Source organism: Lepidochelys kempii, chromosome 18 (assembly GCF_965140285.1).
Source record: "Lepidochelys kempii isolate rLepKem1 chromosome 18, rLepKem1.hap1, whole genome shotgun sequence".
Taxonomy (NCBI): domain Eukaryota; kingdom Metazoa; phylum Chordata; order Testudines; family Cheloniidae; genus Lepidochelys; species Lepidochelys kempii.
In genome coordinates, this window is record NC_136397.1 from 3,002,458 (window position 1) to 3,027,885 (window position 25,428).

General features: G+C 48.0%; 1 protein-coding gene across 4 annotated transcripts in view; it reads left to right on the top strand.

The window, feature by feature from the left end:
- Nucleotides 1-405: 405 nt before the first annotated feature.
- The window catches only part of TMEM269 (transmembrane protein 269), a 45,544-nt gene continuing 20,521 nt past the window's right edge, over nt 406-25,428 (top strand). Inside the window, exons 1-4 of one of the 4 annotated variants that reach the window (XM_073317200.2) lie at nt 406-515; nt 1,442-1,908; nt 10,680-10,750; nt 24,772-24,919. In XM_073317200.2, the coding sequence (XP_073173301.1) occupies nt 10,726-10,750; nt 24,772-24,919 (173 nt within the window). In that variant the 5' untranslated portion in view covers nt 406-515; nt 1,442-1,908; nt 10,680-10,725. Of the gene's footprint in view, nt 516-1,441; nt 1,909-10,679; nt 10,751-23,168; nt 23,280-24,771; nt 24,920-25,428 lie in introns of those variants that run through there. The other 3 variants (XM_073317199.2, XM_073317201.1, XM_073317202.1) reach the window with 3 other exon arrangements.

Below are 25,428 nucleotides of genomic sequence, written 5' to 3' on the forward strand. Positions count from 1 at the left end.
GGGGCAGTATGGGAATGCTTGAGGGCAAGATGAGGAGATGTATAGGGGACTATTGGGGGTGATATAGTGACAGTGTTGATAAAGGGGGCTCCTGGTGGTGGTAAAGGGGTTGCCTGGGGGCAGCATAGGGGGTGTACAGAGATTCCCGGGGAACAGTAAAGCGGCGGATATATGGGGGGGAGGCTGCTGCGGGTAGCAGAGTAGGGGTGTATAGGGGCTGCTGGGGGAAGGCATAGGAGATGTAGGGGGCTGCTGAGGGTGGCACAGGGCAGGTGTACAGGGGGCGGCATACTGGGGCTCGGGGGCCACGGGCAGGGGGTGCAGGGGGTGCATGGGGCCGGTGCAGGGGGCTGCTTCCCCTCCTTCCCTCCCTCCCTCCGGAGGCCCCGGCCGTCACTTCCTGTGGAATTTTCCCGGGGATGGAGGAGGGGAGCGGGCATAAAAGCGACCGCGGGGCCGCCGGGAGCAGCAGCCGGAGCCGGAGTCAAGTCGGAGTGCGGAGCGCCGCCCCCCTGGTGAGTACGGGCGGGTCCGGGTCCGGGTCCGGGTCCGGGTCTCCCCGGGAGCTGTCCAGCGTCTGCGAGCACCCGTGCGCGGGGAGCGGGACCAGCCCTGCACCCCGCGACCCCCCTCAGCGAGCCCTTCACCCCCAGCTTGCCCGCATCACCCCCAAGCCCCCAGCCCTGCACCCTTGACCCCCTCCCAGCCAGCCCTGCACCCCTGGCTTGCCCCCTGGCTTGCCCGCTCCCCTATCCTGCCCCCATCCCCCCACCCCGCCCTGTCCCTTTGCACTCCAGTCCCGCCTCCAGCCTCCTCTGTCCTGCACCCCCATTCTGCCCCCATCATCCCAAGCCCCCAGCCCTGCACCTGACACCCCCGGTCTGCCCCACATCATCCCACCCCCCCCCAGCCCTGCTACCCCCTGGCTGCCGCCTGTCTCCCTCTCACCCTCCTGGACTCCCCTCCATCCAGTTGCAGCCTGTCTCACTCGACCCCAGCTCCAGCCCGTCATCTCCCTAGCCCCCCCACCTCAGGCCTCAGCCTGTTGCGCCCTGACCCGCCTTGGCCCCACTCAGCCACCTTGGTCCCTCTTAGCAGCAGCCTGTTGTTCCTTCGGCCACAGCCTATTCCCCCTGCCCCCCCCCCTTACTCCCTTTCCATCCCTTCCTCACACCCTCAGGCACGACATGTTCCCCCCAAGTGATCTTAGCTGCAGTAACCCAGTAACTGCCTGGGGCCTCGTTTTGCCCCCACAACCCTCAGTGCCTTTGTGCCAAGTTACTCCTCGCCCCCAGTCTCTGAAGGGTTTTATCTAGGCCCCCAACTACGTTCCCTTGGGAACACCTGCTCCCAGCTCTCCACCACAATTGTCAGCGCTGCACAACTGTTCTATGCGGCTTCAGAACCGAAGGCGGCATGACAGGTCTTGCCCATTTCGCAGAAAAAAATATTTGCTTCTTGGTCCACTTTCCCCGCGATGCCCCAGGCACCGACACCAAACTGCATCGAAACCTACACGAACTGAAATCTACATCGTAACCCTCGGCTGTCCTGGAGGGCCGCGCTGAGGCTTGTCTACACTACCGCAGTGCAGCGGCGGGGCTGGGGCTGGAACCAGCGCCCCGCCGCTTCTGCAGCTGCACCCCTCGGGCCGCCCCGTCGCGGAAGGCAGTAAACCCTGGTCCAAGCACTGCGCCCGCGATCTCCAGCGCTCCTCCCACCCCGCTAGTCCACCATGATTTGCAAAAAGCCTCTGCCCTGTAAATTAGCCCCGCCCGGCTCCGTGACTCCGGCATCTGAGACGGGCATTGGCTATAAAATGAAGGCGTGCGCCAGGTCACTGTTCTCAGCAGAGGGCTAGGAGCAAAGAAACGCTTCACTCCAGTCCTGGCTCTGCCACTGATTTGGGTAAGTCACGTCTCCGTGCCTCGGTTTCCCGTCTTTCAAAGCGGTAACAGGCCTGGATGTGAGGCTGGGTCTGGTTTGTGGACCGTGCCTTGAATGCAGTAGGGGCAAGCATGGGCGGCGGGTGGAGCCCCCCCCTTAGGGGAGGCGAGCCCCGAGCCCCCCTGCTCCTCCCCCGCGCCCGGAGCAGCCCCGAGACCCCCGCGGCCGGCGGAGTCCCGGGCTGGCCGCGCCGCGCCCCCCTCCGCGGAGCCCAAGCGGCTGCCTGGAAAAGCCTCCGGCTTGGTCCGAAGCAGCTGTGCTATGCCCCATGCAGGTTCCGGGGCGGCCGAGGGGGCGGTATGTCTTACTCCGCTTCCAGGGTCCATCAGTAACTCGCTGGAGTCCAGGGAGATAATCCGGGAAGCTGAATGATACATGCCGCCTGCTCGCCGCCCCGGAACCTGCATGGGGCATAATACAGCAGCCGCGGGTCCGACGGCAGCCCACGGGAGCCAGAGCCTTCCCTGGCCTCTTCTGCCGCCGCCCCGCCTCAGGAGTGACTCCGCGAGGTGTTCTCAGCGTCAGGACAGGCAGATCCTATGGAAGAGCCAAGTTCCCTCACTGGCGAGCAAATCCAAGGCCAGATTCTCCTACCATAGAATCATAGAATATCAGGGTTGGAAGGGACCTCACGAGGTCATCCAGTCCAACCCCTTGCTCAAAGCAGGACCAATCCCATGTAAATCATCCCAGCCAGGGCTTTGTCAAGCCTGATCTCAAAAACCTCTAAGGAAGGAGATTCCACCACCTCCCTAGGTAACGCATTCCAGTGTTTCACCACCCTCCTAGTGAAAAAGTTTTTCCTAATATCCAATCTAAACCTCCCCCACTGCAACTTGAGACCATTACTCCTTGTTCTGTCATCTGCTACCACTGAGAACAGTCTAGATCCATCCTCTTTGGAACCCCCTTTCAGGTAGTTGAAAGCAGTTATCAAATCTCCCATCATTCTTCTCTTCTGCAGATTAAACAATCCCAGTTCCCTCAGCCTCTCCTCATAACTCATGTGTTCCAGTTCCCTCATCCTTTTTGTTGCCCTCCGCTGGACGCTTTCCAATTTTTCCACATCTTCTTGTAGTGTGTGGCCCAAAACTGGACACAGTACTCCAGATGAGGACTCACCAATGCCAGATAGAGGGGAATGATCATGTCCCTCGATCTGCTGGCAATGCCCCTACATATTCATCCCAAAATGCCATTGGCCTTCTTGGGCACACTGTTGACTCATATCCAGCTTCTCCTCCACTGTCACCCCTAGGTCCTTTTCTGCAGAACTGCTGCCGAGCCATTCAGTCCCTAGTCCGTAGCGGTGCAGGGGATTCTTCGTCCTAAGGGCAGGACTCTGCACTTGTCCTTGCTGAACCTCATCAGATTTCTTTTGGCCCAATCCTCTAATTTGTCTAGGGCCCTCTGTATCCTATCCCTACCCTCAGCGTATCTACCTCTCCTCCCAGTTTAGTGTCATCTGCAAACTTGCTGAGGGTGCAATCCACACCATCCTCCAGATCATTTATGAAGATATTGAACAAAACCGGCCCCAGGACCGACCCTTGGGGCACTCCGCTAGATACCAGCTGCCAACTAGACATGGAGCCATTGATCACTATGTGTTGAGCCCGACAATCTAGCCAACTTTCTATCCACCTTATAGTCCTTTCATCCAGCCCACACTTCTTTAACTTGCTGGCAAGAATACTGTAGGAGACTGTGTCAAAAGCTTTGCTAAAGTCAAGGAACAACACGTCCACTGCTTTCCCCTCATCCACAGAGCCAGTCATCTCATCATAGAAGGCAATTAGATTACTCAGGCAGGACGTGCCCTTGGTAAATCCATGCTGACTGTTCCTGATCACTTTCCTCCCCTCTAAGTGCTTCAGAATTGATTTCTTGAGGACCTGCTCCATGATTTTTCCAGGGACTGAGGTGAGGCTGACTGGCCTGTAGTTCCCAGGATCCTCCTTCTTCCCCTTTTTAAAGATGGGCACTACATTAGCCTTTTTCCAATCGTCCGGGACTTCCCCGGTCGCCATGAGTTTTCAAAGATAATGGCCAATGGCTCTGCAATCACATCCGCCAACTCCTTTAGCACTCTCGGATGCAACGCATCCAGCCCCATGGACTTGTGCTCGTCCAGCTTTTCTAAATAGTCCTGAACCATTTCTTTCTCCACAGAGGGCTGGTCACCTCCTCCCCATGCTGTGCTGCCCAGTGGAGTAGTCTGGGAGCTGATCTTGTTCGTGAAGACAGAGGGAAAAAAAGCATTGAGTACATTAGCTTTTTCCACATCCTCTGTCACTAGGTTGCCTCTCTCATTCAGTAAGGGGCCCACACTTTCCTTGACTTTCTTCTTGTTGCTAACATATCTGAAGAAACCCTTCTTGTTACTCTTAACATCTCTTGCTAGCTGCAACTCCAGGTGTGATTTGGCCTTCCTGATTTCACTCCTGCATGCCCGAGCAATATTTTTATACTCTTCCCTGGTCATTTGTCCAATCTTCCACTTCTTGTAAGCTTCTTTTTTGTGTTTAAGATCAGCAAGGATTTCACTGTTAAGCCAAGCTGGTCGCCTGCCATATTTACTATTCTTTCTACACTTCGGGATGGTTTGTCCCTGTAACCTCAATAAGGATTCTTTTAAATACAGGTTTCAGAGTAGTAGCCGTGTTAGTCTGTATTAGCAAAAAGAAAAGGAGTACTTGTGGCACCTTAGAGACTAACCAATTTATTTGAACATAAGCTTTCGTGAGCTACAGCTCACTTCATCGGATGCATCGAAAGCTTATGCTCAAATAAATTGGTTAGTCTCTAAGGTGCCACAAGTACTCCTTTTCTTTTTAAAATACAGCCAGCTCTCCTGTACTCCTTTCCCCCTCATGTTGTTCTCTCAGGGGATCCTGCCCCTCAGTTCCCTGAGGTTGTCAAAGTCATCTTTCCTGAAGTCCAGGGTCCATGTTCTGCTGCTCTCCTTTCTTCCTTGTGTCAGGATCCTGAACTCGACCATCTCATGGTCACTGCCTCCCAGGTTCCCATCCAGTTTTGCTTCCCCTACTAATTCTTCCCGGTTTGTGAGCAGCAGGTCAAGAAGAGCTCTGCCCCTAGTTGGTTCCTCCAGCACTTGCACCAGGAAATTGTCCCCTACACTTTCCAAAAACTTCCTGGATTGTCTGTGCACTGCTCTATTGCTCTCCCAGCAGATATCAGGGTGATTGAAGTCTCCCATGAGAACCAGGGCCTGCGATCTAGTAGCTTCTGCGAGTTGCCAGAAGAAAGCCTCGTCCACCTCATCCCCCGGTCCGGTGGTCTATAGCAGACTCCCACCATGACATCACCCTTGTTGCTCACGGTTCTAAACTTAATCCAGAGACACTCGGGTTTTTCTGCAGTTTCATACTTGAGCTCAGAGTAGTCGTACTGTTTTCTTACATACAGTAAAAAGAAAAGGAGGACTTCTGGCACCTCAGAGACTAACCAATTTATTTGAGCATAAGCTTTCGATGCATCCGAAGAAGTGAGCTGTAGCTCACGAAAGCTTATGTTCAAATAAATTGGTTAGTCTCTGAGGTGCCACAAGTACTCCTTTTTCTTTTTGCGAATACAGACTAACACGGCTGTTACTCTGAAACCTTACATACAGTGCAACTCCCCCACCTTTTCTGCCCTGCCTGTCCTTCCTGAACAGTTTATATCCATCCATGACAGTCTCCAGTCATGTGAGTTATCCCACCAAGTCTCTGTTATTCCAATCACATCATAATTCCTTGACTGTGCCAGGACTTCCAGACTGCTTGTTTCCCAGGCTTCTTGCATTTGTGTATAGGTACTTGAGATAACTTGCTGTTTGTCCTGCTTTCTTAGTATGAGGCAGGAGCCCTCCCCTCTTGCGCACTCCTGCTCCTGCTTCCCCCCTGTATCCCACTTCCCCACTTACCTCAGGGCTTTGGTCTCCTTCCCCTGGTGAACCTAGTTTAAAGCCCTCCTCACTAGGTTAGCCAGCCTGCTCGCGAAGATGCTCTTCCCTTTCTTCGTTAAGTGGAGCCCGTCTCTGCCTAGCACTCCTCCTTCTTGGAACACCATCCCATGGTCAAAGAATCCAAAGCCTTCTCTCCGACACCACCTGCGTAGCCATTCGTTGACTTCCATGATTCAACGGTCTCTACCCAGGCCTTTTCCTTCCACGGGGAGGATGGACGAGAACATCACTTGCGCCTCAAACTCCTTTATCCTTCTTCCCAGAGCCACGTAGTCTGCAGTGATCCACTCAAGGTCATTCTTGGCAGTATCATGGGTGTCCACGTGGAGAAGCAGGAAGGGGTAGCGATCCGAGGGCTTGATGAGCCTCGGCAGTCTCTCCGTCACATTGTGAATCCTAGCTCTTGGGAGCGATGGTCGTGGAACCCCCATCCCTGGGACAGTGCATCTCATGCCTTCCAATCGGTGGAGTCTCCTTCTGTTCCCTTCCCTCAGATGTATCATCTAGTCCACTCTCCACATTAGTACCTGTGGAGAGAACATGAAAACGATTGCTTACCTGTATCTGCCCTGCTGGTACATGGACGCTCCCCTTTCTTCTTCTGGAGGTCACATGCTGCCAAATTTTTTCACCGTCCTCCTGTCCCCGCTGCGCAGCCTGCTCTGAATCTTCAGAACCTTGTGTCCGTAGAAGCATATCCTGACGTCTGTCCAGGAAATCTTCAGTTTCTCTTATGCAACGCAGGGTCGATACCTGTTGCTCCAGACCTTGAACCTTCTCTTCCAATATGGAGACCAGCTTGCACTTTGTACAGACAGTCGCTTCTGTCCTGTGGAAGAAAGACAAACCTGGCACATCCAGTGCAGGTCACAACAGCTGAACACCCCCCGTCCATGTTACCTTCCTTCTACGAGCTTCCTCAGGAGTTGTAAAAAGAAAAGGAGTACTTGTGGCACCTTAGAGACTAACCAATTTATTTGAGCATAAGCTTTCGTGAGCTACATCCGATGAAGTGAGCTGTAGCTCACCAAAGCTTATGCTCAAATAAATTGGTTAGTCTCTAAGGTGCCACAAGTGCTCCTTTTCTTTTTGCGAATACAGACTAACACGGCTGTTACTCTGAAACCTCTCAGGAGTTGTAGTGACTACTCAGAGAAGCCGGCAAGATGTAAGCCTCAGTGAGCTCTCCCCGGGCAAACTCCCAGACAAACTCCCTCTGTTAGCCTCTCTGCTGTTCACTGGTTTGCAGCTGACTGGCTTTTTATAACAGTCGGGCCCTCTCAAGGCTCACCTCGGAACAAAGCATGCCCAATTCACACTTTGCAAACAACCAATCAAGCACACGGTCAAACTGTCCCCACAACAGACATTCAGATACTCACCAACACGGCCTCCCTAATGCAGCCCTTAGCGTACCTCCTCTCAGGCAGATCCCAGGCAAACTCCCTCTGTTAGCCTCTCTGCTGTTCGCCACTCAGCTGGTTCGCAGCTGACTGACTTTTTAGAACAGTTTCCTCTCCCTTCACCTGATTTTTACATCAGTATTATGCCAATAACTTTGGTGCCATTCCTTGATTCCCACGAGGGTAAATGAGAGGAGAACCTGGCCCAGGGCCCCTAATGGTCACTGACTATGGGCTGCCGGGCAATGCTCTCTCCTCGCCGTCTAATCGCCTTCATAGTGGCATTGGGGCTGCTTTGTCTGCAGAAGATATTAATAGCCCAGATTGTCCAATTTATCCTGTTACCTTCTTGGTGGGGACAACCAGAGCTGCCTATGGTGCTTTCTTATTGTTCTCCACAGGGGGAGCCTTCCCAGAGGAAAACTTGTTTTTCTTCTAAGCTTACCCTGCAGATTGAGTAGCTTTTAGTAAAGCAGTAGAAGAATGTCCAGTCCGGGTGAGGCATTTACAAAAGATGGGCACAGCTTGACCAGCCAAGCTCCTCCTTTCCCTTCCAGTGGCTGGGACTGACGGGAGATTTCTCATGCTGTCCAGGCCAAAGTGCAATAAATGCAAGAGCTGTCTGAGTGATTTGCAAAACTGATCACTTTGGTCCCTTACAGTCAGGCCTTTTTCCTCCTGGTTCATAGAATCATAGAATACCAGGCTTGGAAGGGACTCACGAGGTATCTAGTCCAACCCCTTGCTCAAAGCGGGACCAATCCCCAACTAAATCATCCTAGCCAGGGCTTTGTCAACCCTGACCTTAAAAACCTCGAAGGAAGGAGATTCTACCACCTCCCTAGGTAACACAGTCCAGTGTTGGCATTCTGTTGCCATGGGCTCTTATTGCAAGTGACTTGGTGGGATAAAGGCACTGGATTTAGTAGGTGTCTCTTACAAAGGAAGTGGTACTTGTGTGATGGATTACGCTGATCAAAAGGATTTAGAGTGGCTAAAAATCTACCCACTGCCAATAAAAAAGGGCCTGATCATGTTCTGAGGTTAGAAGGAGTACTTGCAAGTTTTTTACCTGACAAGCTCTGGTGTGGAGGGTGGAACGAGAAGAAGACTAGCCCAGAGGGTTGCTCCAAAGTTTTCTCTGAACTACACCAACCTTCTGAGCCCCCTTCCATCCCCGAACTGCAGCTCAGACCTTCCTTTCCCTCTAAACTTTTGAAAAGCTGTCACATGTGCAATCTGGCCTCCCCTAACATTCACCCCTTCTCCACACCACTTGCCAGATGCTGCAGGTGGCTACATCTCCAATACACATGCAAGTTCCCCCTTTCCCATTGCCCCTGTCTCTCCTGGCCCACTCTGCCTCCCCGGGACCTCCCTCCCATTGCTTCTGGCCCCCAGCTGTGTCCCCCTCCCCTCCCAATTGCTCCTGGCTCCCACTGCCTCCCCTAGTCCATGACCCCGGCCTCTACTGCCTCCCCACCCATCCTCCCGGTCCCCGCTGTTCCCCCTGGGCTCCCCAGCCATCGCCCTTGGGCCCCACTGCCTCCCCCCATTGTCCCAAACTCCCTTCCATGGCCGGCCTCACAGCCCCACCCTGCTTCTTGTCTTTTGACCACACCCCCACCCCCACCCGCTCTGGGCAGTGAAGGCCGACCCTGGTTGGATCCATCTGCTATTGTCCCTCAATTCACTCATCCTTGCACTTTAAAACTTCCCCGTTTTCATGCTCTAGAACAGAGGTGGGCAAACTACAGGCCACATCTGGCCTGCGGGACCCTCCTGCCTGGCCTGGGAGGCTGTCCCCCGGCCCCTCCCCTGCAGCCTCCACTCACTGCACGGCCGGCAGCATGATGCTTCGGGTGGGGGGGCTGCGAGCTCCTGGGGCAGAGCAGCTGCAGAGCCCGGCCTGACCCTGGGCTCTGCGCTGCGCGGTGAGGGGGCAGGGAGAAGGGCGGGTTGGCTAGAGGGCAGGGGAGTTTGGGGGGTTGGTCAGCGGGTGGGGGGTGGATAGGGGTCGGGGTGGTCAGAGGGCAGGGAACAGGGGGGATTGAATGGGGGCAGAGGTCTCAGGGGGGTAGTCAGGGAACAGGGGGGGTTGGATGGGGCAGGGGTCCCGGGGGGCTGTCAGGGGGCAAGAAGTGGGGGGGGGGCACGCCTCCCTCCCCTAACTGGCCCTCCATACAATTTCCAAAACCTGATGCGGCCCTCAGGCCAAAAAGTTTGCCCGCCCCTGCTCTAGAATGATAACATTGCATCTCCGAAACCTCGGAGCAGTCTCTGAACCCTGGGATTTCAGGAGCGCAATGCACTGCGGGATGAAAATACCAGGGAAGTCTCCGACTGCAGGGACATGTAACTGGATCCAGCAGAGGATAAACTTTTCTTCAGGCTTAAATCTTGTTTTTCGAACAGGGCCTTATAGCAAAATCACTTTTAGTCCATCTCTGCCACTTACTCTTACTGTATCTATATGTTAATTATCAGTTTCCTTAAAGTTTTTCTCTGTGTAAGAGGGAAGGGTTGTTTAATTATTTAACAGTGCGTTTCTAAACTTAATAAATTGTCTTTCAAATCTCAGGGATTCTTTTGTATAAGCAAGTTTTGTCTTGAAATTGCACAAGCACTAATCTTCCTTTCAGACTACAGTAATTACCATAATATCCTGTGGAATTGTCCCCAGATCAGTCCTGGGAAGTTTCATTCTGAGCCTAGTGCAGGCTGGGTTAGGAATTCTGCTCCCACTCCGTATCAGTGGGATTTAAACCCCCAACTCATCTCGGCCCCTTGGAAGACCCAGCCTGTGAGTTTAGTAGTGCCATGTGGATGCTCACTTTATGCAGCAATGACAAAGCTCAAACTCACGCACAGAATCTCAGCGCTTTGCTTTCAGGGGGTTCTAGGACCAAATGCTCCCGCGGAAGCACAGCGGTGGGGGCTGTCACAGGAGACCAGGAAGCAATCTATTTGCTAGTTGAGCCTGCTTCTGTCAGTTGAGAGCATTGTTTGTTTAACTGTGTGAAGCAAGCTTTGGCCTCGTGCTAATGAGGTGTTGTGCCAGCAAGCAGAAATGCTGAGCTGTATTGTTCCGAAGGATATGCCCGTCTCTGGTGTGTAGCTTTTGTACTTCTGGCCACTAGGGAAGTTTGGGTATTTGGTACAACAGCACTTCTTGAAAGTGTTTTTTGTTGTGCTTTGGTAACAAGTCTCGCACACGGTGGGTGTATTTAGATGCAGGCAGAGCCTTCCCCAGTTAATTGGCCTTTTATAATACCCATTTGGTAACTGAGATGAGCAATTTGGGCAATGATCACTAGATGCTGTGAGCATGATCTAACCTCTGTAAATGTTTTTATTAGTCTTCAGTAGTAGAAGAGTGCAGTATCCCATAATAATTCAGCAAAGATGTGGATGGTGTCGCCCCCTTCTGGTGAGTACTTCTTGAAACTTTGAGCATGTCTTACTCCTTTCTGCATACTGATCTACTGATCCAACTCTTTTTTTTTTTTTTTTTTTTTTTTTCCCACTGAAAACACCAACAAACAAACCAGCATCCATAAAACTTGAGAACCAGAGAGGAAGCATGGAGCAAATGTTCAATTTATCATGCAAAGATGTTTAGTTGCCAGAGGTTTGTTAGTGTATAGATGAGGACGAGGGGAGAAAAGATTTCATTTTAGACCAGAAACTGCAAAGAGACAACCACCAAGCTTGTCCAGTAGTTCTTGCAGCTGGTTGGAAAATGGTGGGAATTTGTGAATGTTTTTGTACACCCCCTGCTCATCACTTGTTTTGGGGTCAGAATTTCAAAACTTTTCACCCACTTCTGGTCATTTTTGGCCAGTTGTGTTGCCCTTCTTAATGGGACCTTTTTTCTGGCTTTGATTACAGTTTGAGCAGAGGGAAGGAGTTGTAGTCTGAAATCCTGCAGAGCTACCAGACTGCAACTCCACAGATCCTGGGATTGTGGCATAGGCAGGCAGTGGTCCCTGGGTTTCCCATTTCCCCCTCTGCCAACCGCTTGATTCTTCCGAAGCCATTCTGACACTGGCTCTGCACCTCCCACACATGTTCACCCCATACTGTCCTAGATGAGGAATTGAAGGGGAAGCTGGAGTTCTCAGAATCCACCAGCTTAAAGTGGAGCATCTGGTCCCAGCACACCCCTTCGTACTCCGCAGAGCCCCAGCCCTGTGGATGCTTGTGGAGGGACAGTTTATAGAGGAAAGGAGCACAGAGCAGAGTCACCGTGCCCTGCTTTCCACACCCTTTCTTCCTGCCTGTTCCTGGTGACTTTAGTTCCCCCTCTCCCCCTGGCCGAAGTATAAGGTACAGCCAGCCCTTGGGCTGAAATGTGGCCTACCAGGCTTAGCCACACAAAGAACTACACAACATGTAGATGTAAGATTTGGGGCTAGTCTACAGTGGCAACGTAACATGGCTTGTATGGTCACAGCAGAGCCACCTCCACGGGGGACGCAGCTCCCAGCGCTGGGGCACTGTCTACACGGGCGCTTTGCCAGTGTAGACAAGCCCTTAATTACTTGTGATTAACAATCCACTGGCATGTGGGGTTTATTACTCTGGTACAACTGAGACAAGGTGTAAAAAGATGAATTCAGCCAAAAGTCATTCCCCTTCTTTTCAGTACTTCATGGAAAAAATAAAACTTGACCTCTTATTAATGGCAGTAGCTCCTGTCATCTGAAGTCCCAAGAACAGGAGACTTCATTGCACTTAATGTACAAACCTATAGGAAGACATGGTTTCTGTCTCAAAGAGCTAAAAATATTAAACATAATCATTTAACATTCTGGCCAGCCTGGCCTGCTGGGGTCTCAGTGTAATTTTAACGTGTGTTTGTGTGTATTAAAATTCCCCCCCCCCCCCCAAGTGCACTGTAAGTGTTGGTTTGACAAGGAACAAAGCCTGGAGATTGAAAGTTAAGCCTGACACTGTTCTTGTACTTGGGGCCCAGTCCATTTCCTGTTGAAATCCATGAGTCTTTCCATGGAATTTAATGGCTCTTGGATCAGGGCCTTTTCTGTCTCCTTTTGTGATAGGCTGACCAAGGAGCCAAATAGCTATATTCTGCGATGGGTGCATGCGACTCTCCTTGAAGTCATTAGGAGCCGTGCACACGCATCCAAAGGCAGCATTTGGTCTGTAATGTGTGATTCTGTGATGTCCATAAAGTTCCTTCCTTGATATTGCTGAGGTTGGTTTGTTTGTGGTTGTTTTAACGTAGGTTTGAGTTTTCTCTTTCCTCACTGGTCGCCATGTCTGTGTTCTAGAAGGTTTTTCACACAACCATTCCTGGGCATGATCCATCTTTACTTCTGAACTTTCACAATCCGATTTGAATGATCGTGTAACTACTAATGACCAAACAACCCCCCAGCGACAGTTCCCTTCCAAGATAGCCGGTCCCTATGCTGTCACATGCTGCCCTCCACCTAATGAGGAAACAAGTAGGAAAACACAGGTTCTGAATTAGCATTTCTTCAGCTCCCCTAAAACACAGTATGTGCCAAGGGAGCATTTTTACTTAGAAATCCTCTCCTGAATGGCCCTACAGTATCAGGATTGTGTGATATTGCTAGTTTTTAAATGTCTCTGACTATTTCCTTTTTTTCACATTCACTCCACTGGAGGTATACAACTAGAGAGGCTCTGTGTGCTGCTTATGAGAGAATCTAGCTGGCTCATGTGATAGCTGCTTCTCTCCTACTATCCTTTTTCCCCCTGCTAGCCTAACGCAGACTGCAGTCAGCTTGAACTAGCAATTGTGTACTCCTGTGCAGTTAGTAAGGGTGAGTTCCGTCTGCTTTGAACGAGAGAGGTGATTGCATTGGGGAACAGGAATTGGATCCTCTTTTAAATACTTCCTTCTAACAGCCAAGGAATACACTGGATGTAGCTGAGTCATGCAAAACCACTGTCTTTAAGATTTGAATGGAGACGGGTTTAAATTTCTTAAACTGTAATTTCTGTTTTGCTTGGTTGCAGAATGACTGGATTTGGAGCATGAGATTAGCTTTCACAGCCTCTCCGTGCAACAGTTTCTCCATTGGGTTAAGATGCCAGCGTTCGGTTGAAATTAATCATGGGTGAAATCCCCTCTTCCCCCCCCTCCCCCCCCACCCCACAGAAGGATTACACGAGAGCAATACAGCCGTGCTGTCCTGTGTACCTGGGATGCAATTTTGAAACTTGTCCTGAATCATTCTTGTGACCCTGAGCCCAGACTGTGTGTTTTCTCTGGTAGTGATGTCAATCAGGGCAAACACCACGTGAAGTCGATGGCATTATGCTGGTGTAAAAGCAGGATAAGTGAGATCAGAATCTGGCCTTGGGTGTCTCCCCAGTCTCAATAGGTCTAATTATACCCATCTATTTGACAGTGTCACAGAATCCATCCTGTGCCACAGAAGTGCATTTCATTTTTTTAAAAAGTGCTCATCCCTGTGTTTGCCAGATAATCTTTTAAGTGTGAACTGAGCCTACATCAATGCAAAATTGTCTTGCTGATTATGCAGCCGGCTGGGAACAACATCTGAGAGATGGTGACTAGCCCCATTCATGTCAGTGGCGTGTTGGCTATTGATGGCTGATGATGAAAATTCAAATGCTCCTGTTTAACTCTTTCACTCTAGCAAGTTAATTCAGCTAATATGTCCAGCCCATGCCTTCCTAGTTGCCAAAACCTCAGCTTCTCCCTGACATCTTCTGCACTGCAGTTGAGTTGCCAATACACAGTGCTTTGCAAATATTGTGGGAGTGGAAAACAAATTCATTTTAATGTAGATATAAATAATGCAGGAGCTTCCGTAGTGATTGTATGAAGCATTTTCATATGTAATTGAAAAAAAGCCTTTAAAAGAAACCACATTTTCCTGAAGCTGCTGCAGAATTTCTACGTTTCAGCACTGGGGTCCCATAGAAATCAGGGGACCTTGCTGTAGAAGGTAGAGGAATAGACAGTCTCTTAATTATGTCCCATTCACATCAGCATGAACAACGGAGTTAGCAGAGATAGTGTTTAAATCCTGTGCGACTGATTCTGATTGCACTTTGTGGTGGAAAAACTAGTGTAATGCCATTAACCTCATTGATGTTACTGCTGATTAACACTAGTTTATGTGAGTGAGAAGTTGTGTGTTCTACCCCCATTTGCATAGGTGTAAATGGCTGCACAAGACGTAAGACAGTGGAGAGGCAGGTCCTTGGGGACGATAGTGCAGGCAGGGAATGCAGATCAGGCTGTTGTCTCTTTGCCACTCAGCTCCCTGTATTATTAGAGAACAGAGGGGTGACATGTCTTGTTTAATTGTGGCTGGAAATTGATAACTTGCTTTGTAAGCAGCACATTTCATGCTTTCGTGAACAGGTGAGAGAGGGGGAAGCACGTTCATATTTTAAAGGTAACTTTGCTGAAAGGCTTTTGCTTGGTAGACTGAGATAATTGAAGTCATACAAAATTAGTTATAGTGAGACTAAGGGGAATTTTACTGCAAATCTGTCCTTTAAAAGGACACTGAGGTTTAAGTTCCATTTTTCTTGCTGATTAATCACCCTTTGGGAACTTGATGATACTGAAATTCCCTTATCAGAATTATGTTCTTTAAAACTTGCATGCATGACTGCTGGGTGACTTGCATGGGTTTTTTCTTATCTGAGAAAATAGCATTTAAGTATTGAGCTGTTAATGAATTATGTAGGTTTTTGCAAATACAAGTTAGCTCTTTGGGTCTACCAACCTTGATGTCCCTTTTAATGGGATTTACTGAAGGAAAATGTATTGATCATAGCATCTAAGCATGCTGGCTTTTCTGAAGGCTTGTCTACACTACCGCGCAGGGTCAGTCTAGGATATGGAACTTCAGCTACGTGAATAGCGTAGCTGATGTCGACGTACTCAGATCTACTTGTGGTAAGACGACAGCTGACGCTCTCCCATCGACTCAGCATGTGCCTCTCGTTCTGGTGGAGTACCGGAGTCGACAGAAGAGCGTTCAGCGGTCGATTTATCGCGTCTATACCTGATCCAGCAGGTAGTGTAGACAAGCCCTGAGTTTAGCTCTCCAAATTGGGGAGAGTGGGAGGAGTTACTTTAATTTAGTCTGACCACAGTTTCTAGGGGTTCTTAGACTCAGCCTTTGCATCAACCCATGCCAGCTGTTAAAAAGCTCTGAGGCTACCATAACAAAGCTCATGTTTTGAAACCTAGATGACGTTTTTTCAAGTACAAGGTGGTGATCCAGAATATGGTAGGTTCCTGATGGACAGGAAGGCCCCTCTGGGTTGGAAGCACAAACAGTTGCTTCACTGGAAACAAAAATAGCAGTTTACCACTTAATCTTCATCGGAGTCTACTGCAGCAACATTATTCCAAGAAGCAAAATCTCCTATCCTGCCATTTACCTATGAGACACGTTTCCCCTATTCCTTTGCAAGTCACTCCGATTCCCTCTTACCTAGTGGAGAATTGTCACTGTTGGTATAAAACTGAGTGAAGGGGACCAAAAAGGGGTGTGTGTCACCTTAACAGGCATACTTTGGATCTGAACCTGTAAGAGAGGTAGGTCACCAATATTCATAAACTATAAAACTACCTCCTGCAGGGCCAGGATCTCAGCTGGTGCAAATTGGCGCAAAGTCATTGGCGCTACACCTGTTTACATCACCTGAGAATCAGGCCCACAATGGCTTCCTGGCAGGTGAAACTGCATGCTCTTAGAATTGACTTTGAATTTGTTTCCCCTGCTCAATGGCACCACTTTGAGCATGCCCAGCAGGGACACTGGAAAACCTTCTAGAGCCTTCACTGCTCTCCTCTTCCTTTGCAGAGTTTCCCCTAAGCTCTACGGAGGGGTTGATGATGTCATTTTCTGCACCAACTCCTCCATTCATCCCTGTTCCTTAAAGACTTTGCTCCCCTCTTAACCAGCTCTAAAACTAACTCCACAGGGAGCCAACTACGCTCTATTGTACATTTGAGGCTGCATATTCGGACATCTGGGAACTTGTCCACACCTTTACCTAAAATCTTGGGGGAAACCCTGCATTATCTCTTGTCACTTCCTTTTCAATATGCCAATGTGTAAATTTATGAGAAATAACTATATTCATTTCAGCCAGAAGAGTGCCTCCTGCTAGACTTACATTGGATTTGAATACGATCTAAACCTATCCTAGAACTATTTTATTGTTTTAAACCTCTTTCTGACTCTTCTACTGTGGATCATCCGAGCTTGGCTATCTTGTTTTCAGTTTATACGAAGAGGCATGTTTGCTCTCTGTCTAGCTGTTCCTGCAGGAAGCCACAAAAAGCTACAATTTTGAAAGCCACGTTAAACCATGTCACAATTAAAATAAGCCAGCCGTGCAAGAAGCCCACTTGCATAGTACTGTGTGTACTGTGCACAAAGAACCCCCGTTCCCTTTTTCAGACACTTTCTTGGCACCATCGAGTGTTAGCTGGATGGAGAGAGACAGAATTTTTCTTCAGATTCACTAGGGTCTCAATATCATTTTGCTGAGCTAGCATTTTGTTTTTTAAATTCAAGATTGGAAACTCGGAGAAAAGACTATTTGAAGTGGGAATTTCCACAAGAAGATTTTCTCTGTAGAAGGGTATAGGTTAGGCAATATGTTGCTTGCAACCTGGATGACTTAGTGAGGATTTGCCTTCTTGGTCTGTCTTGGGACAATTCATGTATAATGAGCTCATTGGCTTGGACAGCTCATGTTGGAAATGCTCCAAGAACCAGAGGCATTCTCCTATCTCTCTAGCAATGGTGTTCTGTATTCGGAAATAGAGGCGCCCAAAGTTCCTGCTAAGCTGCGCGGCCACGCAGCAAGCTATAAAGGGCAGCACAGGTGGGGGGAGGGGAGCAAGTTGGGGAATGCAGGGCTGCCATGGGCCTCTGCCCCTGCCCCAGAGCTGCTGCTGGTGGGGAGAGGGCTGGGGGGAGTCCTCTGGCCCCAGGCCCAGGACAGCCTGCATCCCAAACTCCTCATCTCTGGCCCCACCCCAGAGCCTGCATCCCCAGCTGGAGCTCTCACCCCCGCACCACAACCCTCTGCCCCAGCCCTGAGCCCCCTTCTGCACCCCAAACTCCTCATCCCTGACTCTTCCCCAGAGCCTGCATCCCCAGCCCTGAGACCCCTTCCACACTCCTAACCCCAATCCCACCAAACATCACCTCCATATTGGTACACATAACAAAATTCATTCTGCCCATGGATGGGAAAAATTAGAGGGAAGTTGCAGGAGCCCAGCCTGCCTTTGGCCTCTACTGAGAACTTCTACTGACTTCCACAGGAGAGGCCCATGTGCATCCAAAGGTAGAATGTGGCCCATATGGCATGGGGACCTGATCTGGCCCCATTGGAAAGACTCATTGACTTCAGTGGGAGCTGGATTGTGCCTTTAATGTGGGGAGGCTAGACTGCCTCACACCACGCCGGACACACTGAGCCTGATCCTCCTGTCACACTGGGGAAACGTTGCTGAAGCCAGTGGAGTCTCATTGATGCGATAGGAGAATCAGGCCCTGTGGACATGGGAGTGGGATGTTGATAGTTAACACTCATTGGTTGAATGTTTTAACCTCCTTCCCCCAAGTAATCACAGTTGATGCAAGTGTACACAGGTTATTGTGAAAGACACTGCTCAAAAGTGGAACAAACTTGCCTTACTGGAGGCCAGTGGATAATCCCTTTTTTACAACAGAAAGGTAAAGAAATGCCAATTTCATACTTGGATTTGTTTTTTTGTTTTTTTTTTTGGTTTGTTTTTAAAACCCTTTGAGCACCCTCTCTCCATGTTCTGTTACTGCTGATGCCAGCAGCCGGCCATTGTGATGCCAAAAGCATCGTTGGATATCAAGATTCTGATCCTTTTGTTGCTGCTTTTCTCTGTTTTCACTGATTGTTAAAATCCAAGATTTCTGCTGGGGAGGATTCCTGTCTGCAACAACTCTGAGGTGGTTAGTAACCCCGCAGTTCATATTGGGCCGGGAGGTTTCATTAATTCGACAGGGCTCTTCAGAAGAACTAAGTTTTAACTCTTGGGGGATGGGCTGATATTTAACTTGAAAGAGAATAATAGGAGAATACACTTCTGTGGGCCACATCCGTCAGCCCTTATTCTGACCACTGAAGGTAATGGACTGGATTCAGATCTTATTTAGCCTGATGTACATTGAAAATGACAAGTAATCCTGGCAGAGTTACTCTGGATCTACACCAGCAAAACTCCGAGACAATCCATTCAAAGGGGAGTTTGGAGTAAGGATTTAGCTTATTTAAACTAAATGTCTGCCCTATTTTGTGACATGGCTGAAAGGAGTTAACGTAAGTCTATGGGCCTGATTCTCCTCTCACTTTCCTCCGTTTTACAGCACTGTAACTCGACTTCAGTGGAGTTACTCTTGTTTTTTGCTCTTACTTACACCAGAATGACTAATGAGTGATACTACTGCAAGTCAGTGGAAGTTAGACTTGTATGCATCTGGTGAGATGAATCAGGTCCTATAACTTGAGGGCCCAGTCCAGTTCCATTAAAGTCAATGGCAAAACTTGTGTTGACCTCTATGGGAGCAGGGAAATGAGAGGGGAGGAAGAGGACAAATAATTTTAAAAGTTACACTGTGGAGTCCATTCTCTGACACGCTGTCGAACTCCGTTGGCATAAATAGGCATAATGTGTGTGCTCAAGGTTGTCTCATACGTCTAGTGAATTATCAGTTTTGATGGCTGCTTTGTTGGATAACTACCAAGAATATCTATCTAAGCATCTTGAAATTCACCAGGTAGCTCTCAAGGCTACTCACTTGTGATCTGACTGAAGACCATCAAGCTGGCTGCTATTGCGGCGCTGAGGAATATATCCTGCTATTTTTTCCTGACACTACTTTCCAGATGTTATGGGCTGAAGAAGGGTCAGTGATGACAGTTCTGAGGCTACTTTAATAAGGCTGGATTTTCACTGATGTCACAGTACGGGCTTATAATAGGTTTAGAGTTCTTTATTTAATGGCCTGACTTAATTAGTCCCCCTGCAACTATGGAGTGACGCAAAGAATTAACCTATGTAAACAACCCTGCTCAGCCCTCCTTTTTAAGACCCCTCTTCTGAATGCCCTAATTTTGGTTCAGGATATGGTGTTTTCTCAAACTTATCTTGTAAGAATGAGGTTATAAAGAGTGAAAGTCATCCTAGTGCAGAGGGCCTAAACAAGGCCCCTTGTTACGGGTCTAGAGGTGTACTGGAGTTTATACAGGCCCCCTTGGGATTGGGGTGACATTGATCCCAAGAGTTAGCCAGGGTTAGTGTGCAAAGGCTGGATCCTTCAGGGCTTTCTTCTGCAAAGCTTCATTAAAGTCAGTTGGAGCCTTTCCTGAGTAGGGAATGCAATATCAGGCCCTAAATGAGTGTAAGTGAATGAAGACATCTGGCGTGGGGGATTTATTTATACCCACGTTGCATGGACGTGAAGGACTGCACAGGGCATGAGTCTCACCTCCTCTGTATGGTGATGTAGCTCCGCTGACATTAGTGAGTTACTCTGGGTTTGTACCAGTGTGCGTGAGGGGAAAATCAGGCCTCTAGGCCTTTGGTAGGTTTCTGTTAACGCTCAGTCAAGACCCTGTTGTATGCTCCCTGTGAAAATAACTGTTTCATAATAAATAAAACTTGAGCCAGTATCAGTGGTAGAATAAAAAAAACCCAGCAAGCCGCTGCCTGGCAGATTCAGTTCAGAGGTTCTGTTTCTTCTGAAGAAGCTCATAATGTGGGAGAACAGCTGTTGTACATCAAATCATAATAATGAAAAAAAAATCCCAGCAGAGATCTTGGATGTTTTTAAATTTTGGACTTGTAACGGTATTGGCATCTAAGGAAAAGACACTTGCAAGGCTCATTCTGGGAATTTTCTAGCATGAGCCAGATCCACCTGTGTGTCTGAAGACAAAACACTTTCATGACATTTGCAATAATTTTCGGCCTACCTCTCAACTGTGACAGAAAATCATAGAGATGGGGAAAGGTCCACTTGGTATGGGGTGAGAACAGGTGTCCTATCAGGGGTTGTTCCTTAAATAGATTTAAGTATTTTGTTTAATTCAGCTGGAAAAGCTGAAGGAGTAAAACTGAATATCCGTGGTTAGATTTTTAAATTTAATACGCTGTGAGGGTCTCTTGTTAATGTTGCATCTGTTGCATTTGGCTGCATGTTAGTTGCTGAATTCCAACAAAAGCAACAAATAAAATCAGGTGGGTGGTGATTATTGAGTAGGGGCAGGGGTGTGTGTGACTGCGCAGTGTTCAATACACTAGGCATTCAAAGGCAGAGGGAATAGTACCTGATGATGAAATAATTTATAGGCAAAGAAGTCTTTTTTTTGTCTTTAAACATCACAGATGTGTTCCATTTGAGAGGTATAGTATGAACTGTGATGTCCACTTATTGCACCAAACTAAGGAGCTGTTAACTGGTGTTTTGGGATATGAATGAAGAGAGCTGTTCACTTAAAATACTATTTTAGCACATAAAACATGCACTATATTATGCCCATCTTGCCATTGTGCCTCCAGAGTATGTTGCTAAACAGGATCTGGCTGGGTCTGTACCTGAATAGGAATCCTCCAAGGATCATCTGAGGTTCTTCTGCAAAATTACATAGGGAAGACAAAAATTTCATCTTGGGTAGACCCCAAATCCAGGTAGGGAAAGGTCAAGATATTTTGCAACTCTCCCTACAACATGACTGCACTGTCCTTGCAATAGAGAGGGAGAACAAGCTCCCTTCTAATTGAGAGAGGAAACGAAGTCCCGGTGCTAAAGGTTCCTGCTGGAATATGTAGAATGCAGGTGAATTAACATAAAACAAAGCAAACTGGTACAAAGCGGAATGTGTGTAACCCAGGAAAACACTCTGCAGGCTGGAATGAGTGGGTCTCAGAATAGAAGGCTCAGTCTTTCACTCTGGGTGATACCCACCCTGTATGGAGGGTCGCTTGCAAGGCACTCTGGTGTTCTTAAGTCCTACATAAACCCTATTTTCAAGAGTTAAATGGGATTTAAATGGTACATAGGCCCTTGCAAGTGGGTCTTCTGCCCCAGGCTTAGTTTCAGTTGCTGAAAACCCAGAGCCCCAGTTTTCAATGGAATGCCCAATACAAGATCTGATGCCAAGTCGCTTGTAACATACAAAACTACATTCAAGCCTAGTACAAACCCATTAAAGTCAATGGTGTTACAAAGGGATGAATTTTGCTCCAGAGAAGAAAATGAGCGATTAAATAAAATGATTGAAACTGGCTTCTTACCATTGGCTGCTGTTTTCAGTTCCCATAGTTGCACAAAGGTGGACAAGTTAGGGCAGGGGCATTTTTTTCTTTTGTTCCTGCCCTTCCCTGCTGTTCTGTGGTTTTGGTTTTTTTTTGTGCATATAGGCGGCCTTCTATTTCTTTGATAAACAGTGATATTGGAGTCTTTACATTACTGAGATGAAAAGTTAAAGTGCAATTATAATCTATTTAAAAATGTTATTTCTTTATTGCTGTTCCCAATCTCCAACCAGCAGCACAATTAAAAAAGCACTCGAGATAGAGAGACAAGACTCTTCCCTTGGTTGTATCTACTGAATTGTGTGGGAGTGCACGGGTGTAATCTTGTAAACAGCCTTATCCCTGCAAATATAATGAGCCAGTATCACCAGTACATTTTGTATCACCACACCACAGTCTTCAACAACCATTTAAACCAAGTTTGCAACATAAAGGAGCTAGGTGGCTGCAAACTTGGTTTAAATGGTTGTTGAAGACTGGTTTATTGCTGCTTTTAATCATTGTAACAGTACAGAGCAGCCAAAGTGAGGTGGCAAATTTGGTCCCAAATCTACAAATAGACATGCATTTAATTCATATGGAATCACCTCGATTTCTTTTATGTTACTTGCCTCTCTTTCCATGGTGTCTGTAACCTTTGACATTTCTCTTAGCTTGTGGTAAAAGAGCACAGCCTACAAAAATGGAACAGATGCTAAATGAACCAACAGCCCAGCTGTTCAGCTTTTGATGGTTACAAAAGAATCTGTCCTTTACATTTCATTTCTTACAGAATATTTTTCAGGAAGTTCATTTGAAAATTTGGATGTAATTGACTGCTCCCCACAAGCCCTAAGTACAGGAAACATTTTTACTTTGGGAGATCTGTTAGTAGGTATCTCATTTCAGTGATTCGTGAGCATTACTTTGACAATCAGTTTGGTTTTAGTCAATCAAACATTTCAAATGCACACACTGATGTAAATGGTGCCTCTTCTAACCAATTTTTTGCTGTGTTTTATGTTAATCTAAATGGGGTTGTTTCTAATGTGGGGTAAATAGACTTCGTAGTCCTCCAGGTGCATGTTTTATCTGCTCAAGTATTAGGTTTAAGTGGACTAGTTCCCTCGGTTCCTCTGACTTTGCCTAGAATGGACACAGCTTTACAGTTTTGATGGGATGTTTAACAGTTATTTTTTAAAAACTAACTTGTGCTTTTGTACAAAGATCAAGCAAGTGAGCAGGCCGCTGAAGTTTAAAAAGAATAAGCCTGACTGCAGATGGTACCTCCAAATGGGGGCCCAATGGCTGCCTCGTGGGAAACTTGTTTTCACGAGAGAAAGTGCTAGTGAAACTTTGATAAAGATGTGTCTTACACGTTACTGGCTTTTACTGTATTGTCCCAGTATGAGCCTTGGGAGGGCTTGAAGGGAGGGCGGTAAAGCCGTATACACCAATCTGACTCGTTTCACATTGATGGCTTTTGCTCTGACATGCTGTTTTCTTTCAGATGAAGAATCTCATGAACTTGCCTGGCTTTGGAAACACGTCAAGGGCAGGGTGCAAAACACACTAGTAGGACATGACCCTTAACCTTTTTCTCTAAAGAGTAGCCCTATAGGTATATAAGATAAATAGAGCTTAAAACGTGGGGTTGGTTTTATTGTAAGTTTTGGTTTTTGGTTTTTTTCCTAAGTAAAAATGTTTCTTTTAGTGGTTGGGTGTGGGGGAGTAAAATAGAAACAGCTTTAAGAATTTTCTGATAAGCTTTTTAAAAAAATGCATATTCAATTGTATAATTGTGGCACATGGTTATAGAATGGGGTGAATGAAAGCCACTGGGGCAGCTGGGCTGAACATCTGAAGAGTGAATTGCTCATTTGTGATGTTATCTCTGGCTGCGGTGGTTTAGAACTCAACTGATGTGGTCCCCCCCCCCCCCCCAATGTCTTGCAAAACTAACGTGCATAAACTCCCATCACTTTCGGCCAGCACAAGCCCTATGCTCCATTTAAACCCAATTTTGATGACTTCAGTGGTGCGTAGGCTTTGTGCTAGCCCCCTGCACAGGAATGTCCCCTTCCTATGAATAAAAAGTCTACAGAGGTAGCAGTTCTCCTGGACTACTACCTGAGATGACATCTTAATGTTGCAGTCTTTCCTCCCCTCTGTAACATGCTATTCAGGGGAGCGGGGCTAAAAGGACAGAGGAAAGCAAAAGGCATCTATCCCTATGAATATATACAGGTGTGCATATATAAGAATGCAAGGGCTGCAACTGGCCAGATCATCGCAAGTGAGTGAAGCTGAGCTGAGTGAGGACATGCAGTGACTAGAAATTAGGCAGGTGTGAAACTATAAGGCTTGAAAGTGCATGAAAATACTCTGGGCAGCATGTATGGTTTTTAAAAGACAACTCTGGGAGCTAATCTCATGTTAATCGTCTCATGATGTGGGGCAGAAGGGCTACAGCCAGGCTGGCACTTCAGCATTGACAGCTGCCAAAGGAAGCACCAAGATGAGTGCTGACCCCTTTAATGGCAGAGGAACTGCTGGCTGTCTCGGGTCTCCCCACGAAGAAGAGGAGTCAGGTACTAATTTACACACCAATAGCCGGAAAACTCCCCTCTTTGTAAGGCTGTCCCAAAACAAACTTTTTTGAAGGAAGGATCTAAATATAGAGCATTGGAGTTGCGGGGCACTAGTCCTTGTCCCTGTTCCACCACTTTTGCATCAATTCTTTAAAATCCAAACTGGGCTGCGATTGGTATTTAGTGTTTTATTGGCTTTACTTTTATTTAAGGAAAAAAACCTATAAGGCCAAGAAGCTCCTGTCCCCTTGTAACAGCTGTTCTGTGTCCCAGGACACATTGCAATAGGATCCCTATAAGAAACCTAGCTCCATGTTCACACAATAAAATCAGCCTTCTCTAAGACTCCCTCAGCTTGACCCTAGACGCGATTCACAGATACTTGGGGAATTTAACTATAGACTCAACGCTGATCCATTGGGCCTCTCCTGTTCTTCAAGGATCTGTGCTTAAATAATTTCCTTTTGAAAGGCAGCCGCAAAGGTCTTCTCGTCCTGACTCTCTCCCCCTGCTGGGTTCCAGGTATATTTCACCACTTTAAGAAGCTGTTCCTGAGTGAGCAAGCAGGCCGAGCCCAGGCTCTGGAGTTTGTCCGCAAGAATGTCGCCAATGCCCTCTCTGTGGCTAACCTGATCATGGGTCTGTCTTCCATCCTCTGCAGTCTAAATGGGTATGTCTGGGTCTGGGGCTTCACACAGTGTCGTGATTTCATGGGAAGGACTGCATAATTGGCAGGGGTGGAGGGAGGGACAGGGAATCCGCATTATAATCAATGGCAAAACTTCTGTTTGCCCCACTGGGGGAAGGGTCTGGGCCGGTAAGGCCATCTTTACGTTTGAAAAGACTACAGGGGTGTGAATGGCAGAGTGCACCAAAGGTCTGCACGCTAACTGCCCCGTGGACACTCCTGCTGCAAACCAAAAAGGACCGAGTGCACGTGAATTCAGTCTTTCCACCAGGACTGTGTTAATGTGAACTAGGAACCTTTTAGTTCACACCCACAGCGTGCGCAGGGGGCAGCTAAAGAGCCGCTCTGGTGAGCCCTGCAGTTCGTACCCCCGTAGCTGCACTGCAGTGCTGTGTAGACAAACCATTTGCTAACAGGTGTGCATTTCAAAACGTGACATTTTGTCCTCGTGTGGGCGTGGCCTAAGGTGACCAGGTTGCGTTGATGTCCCC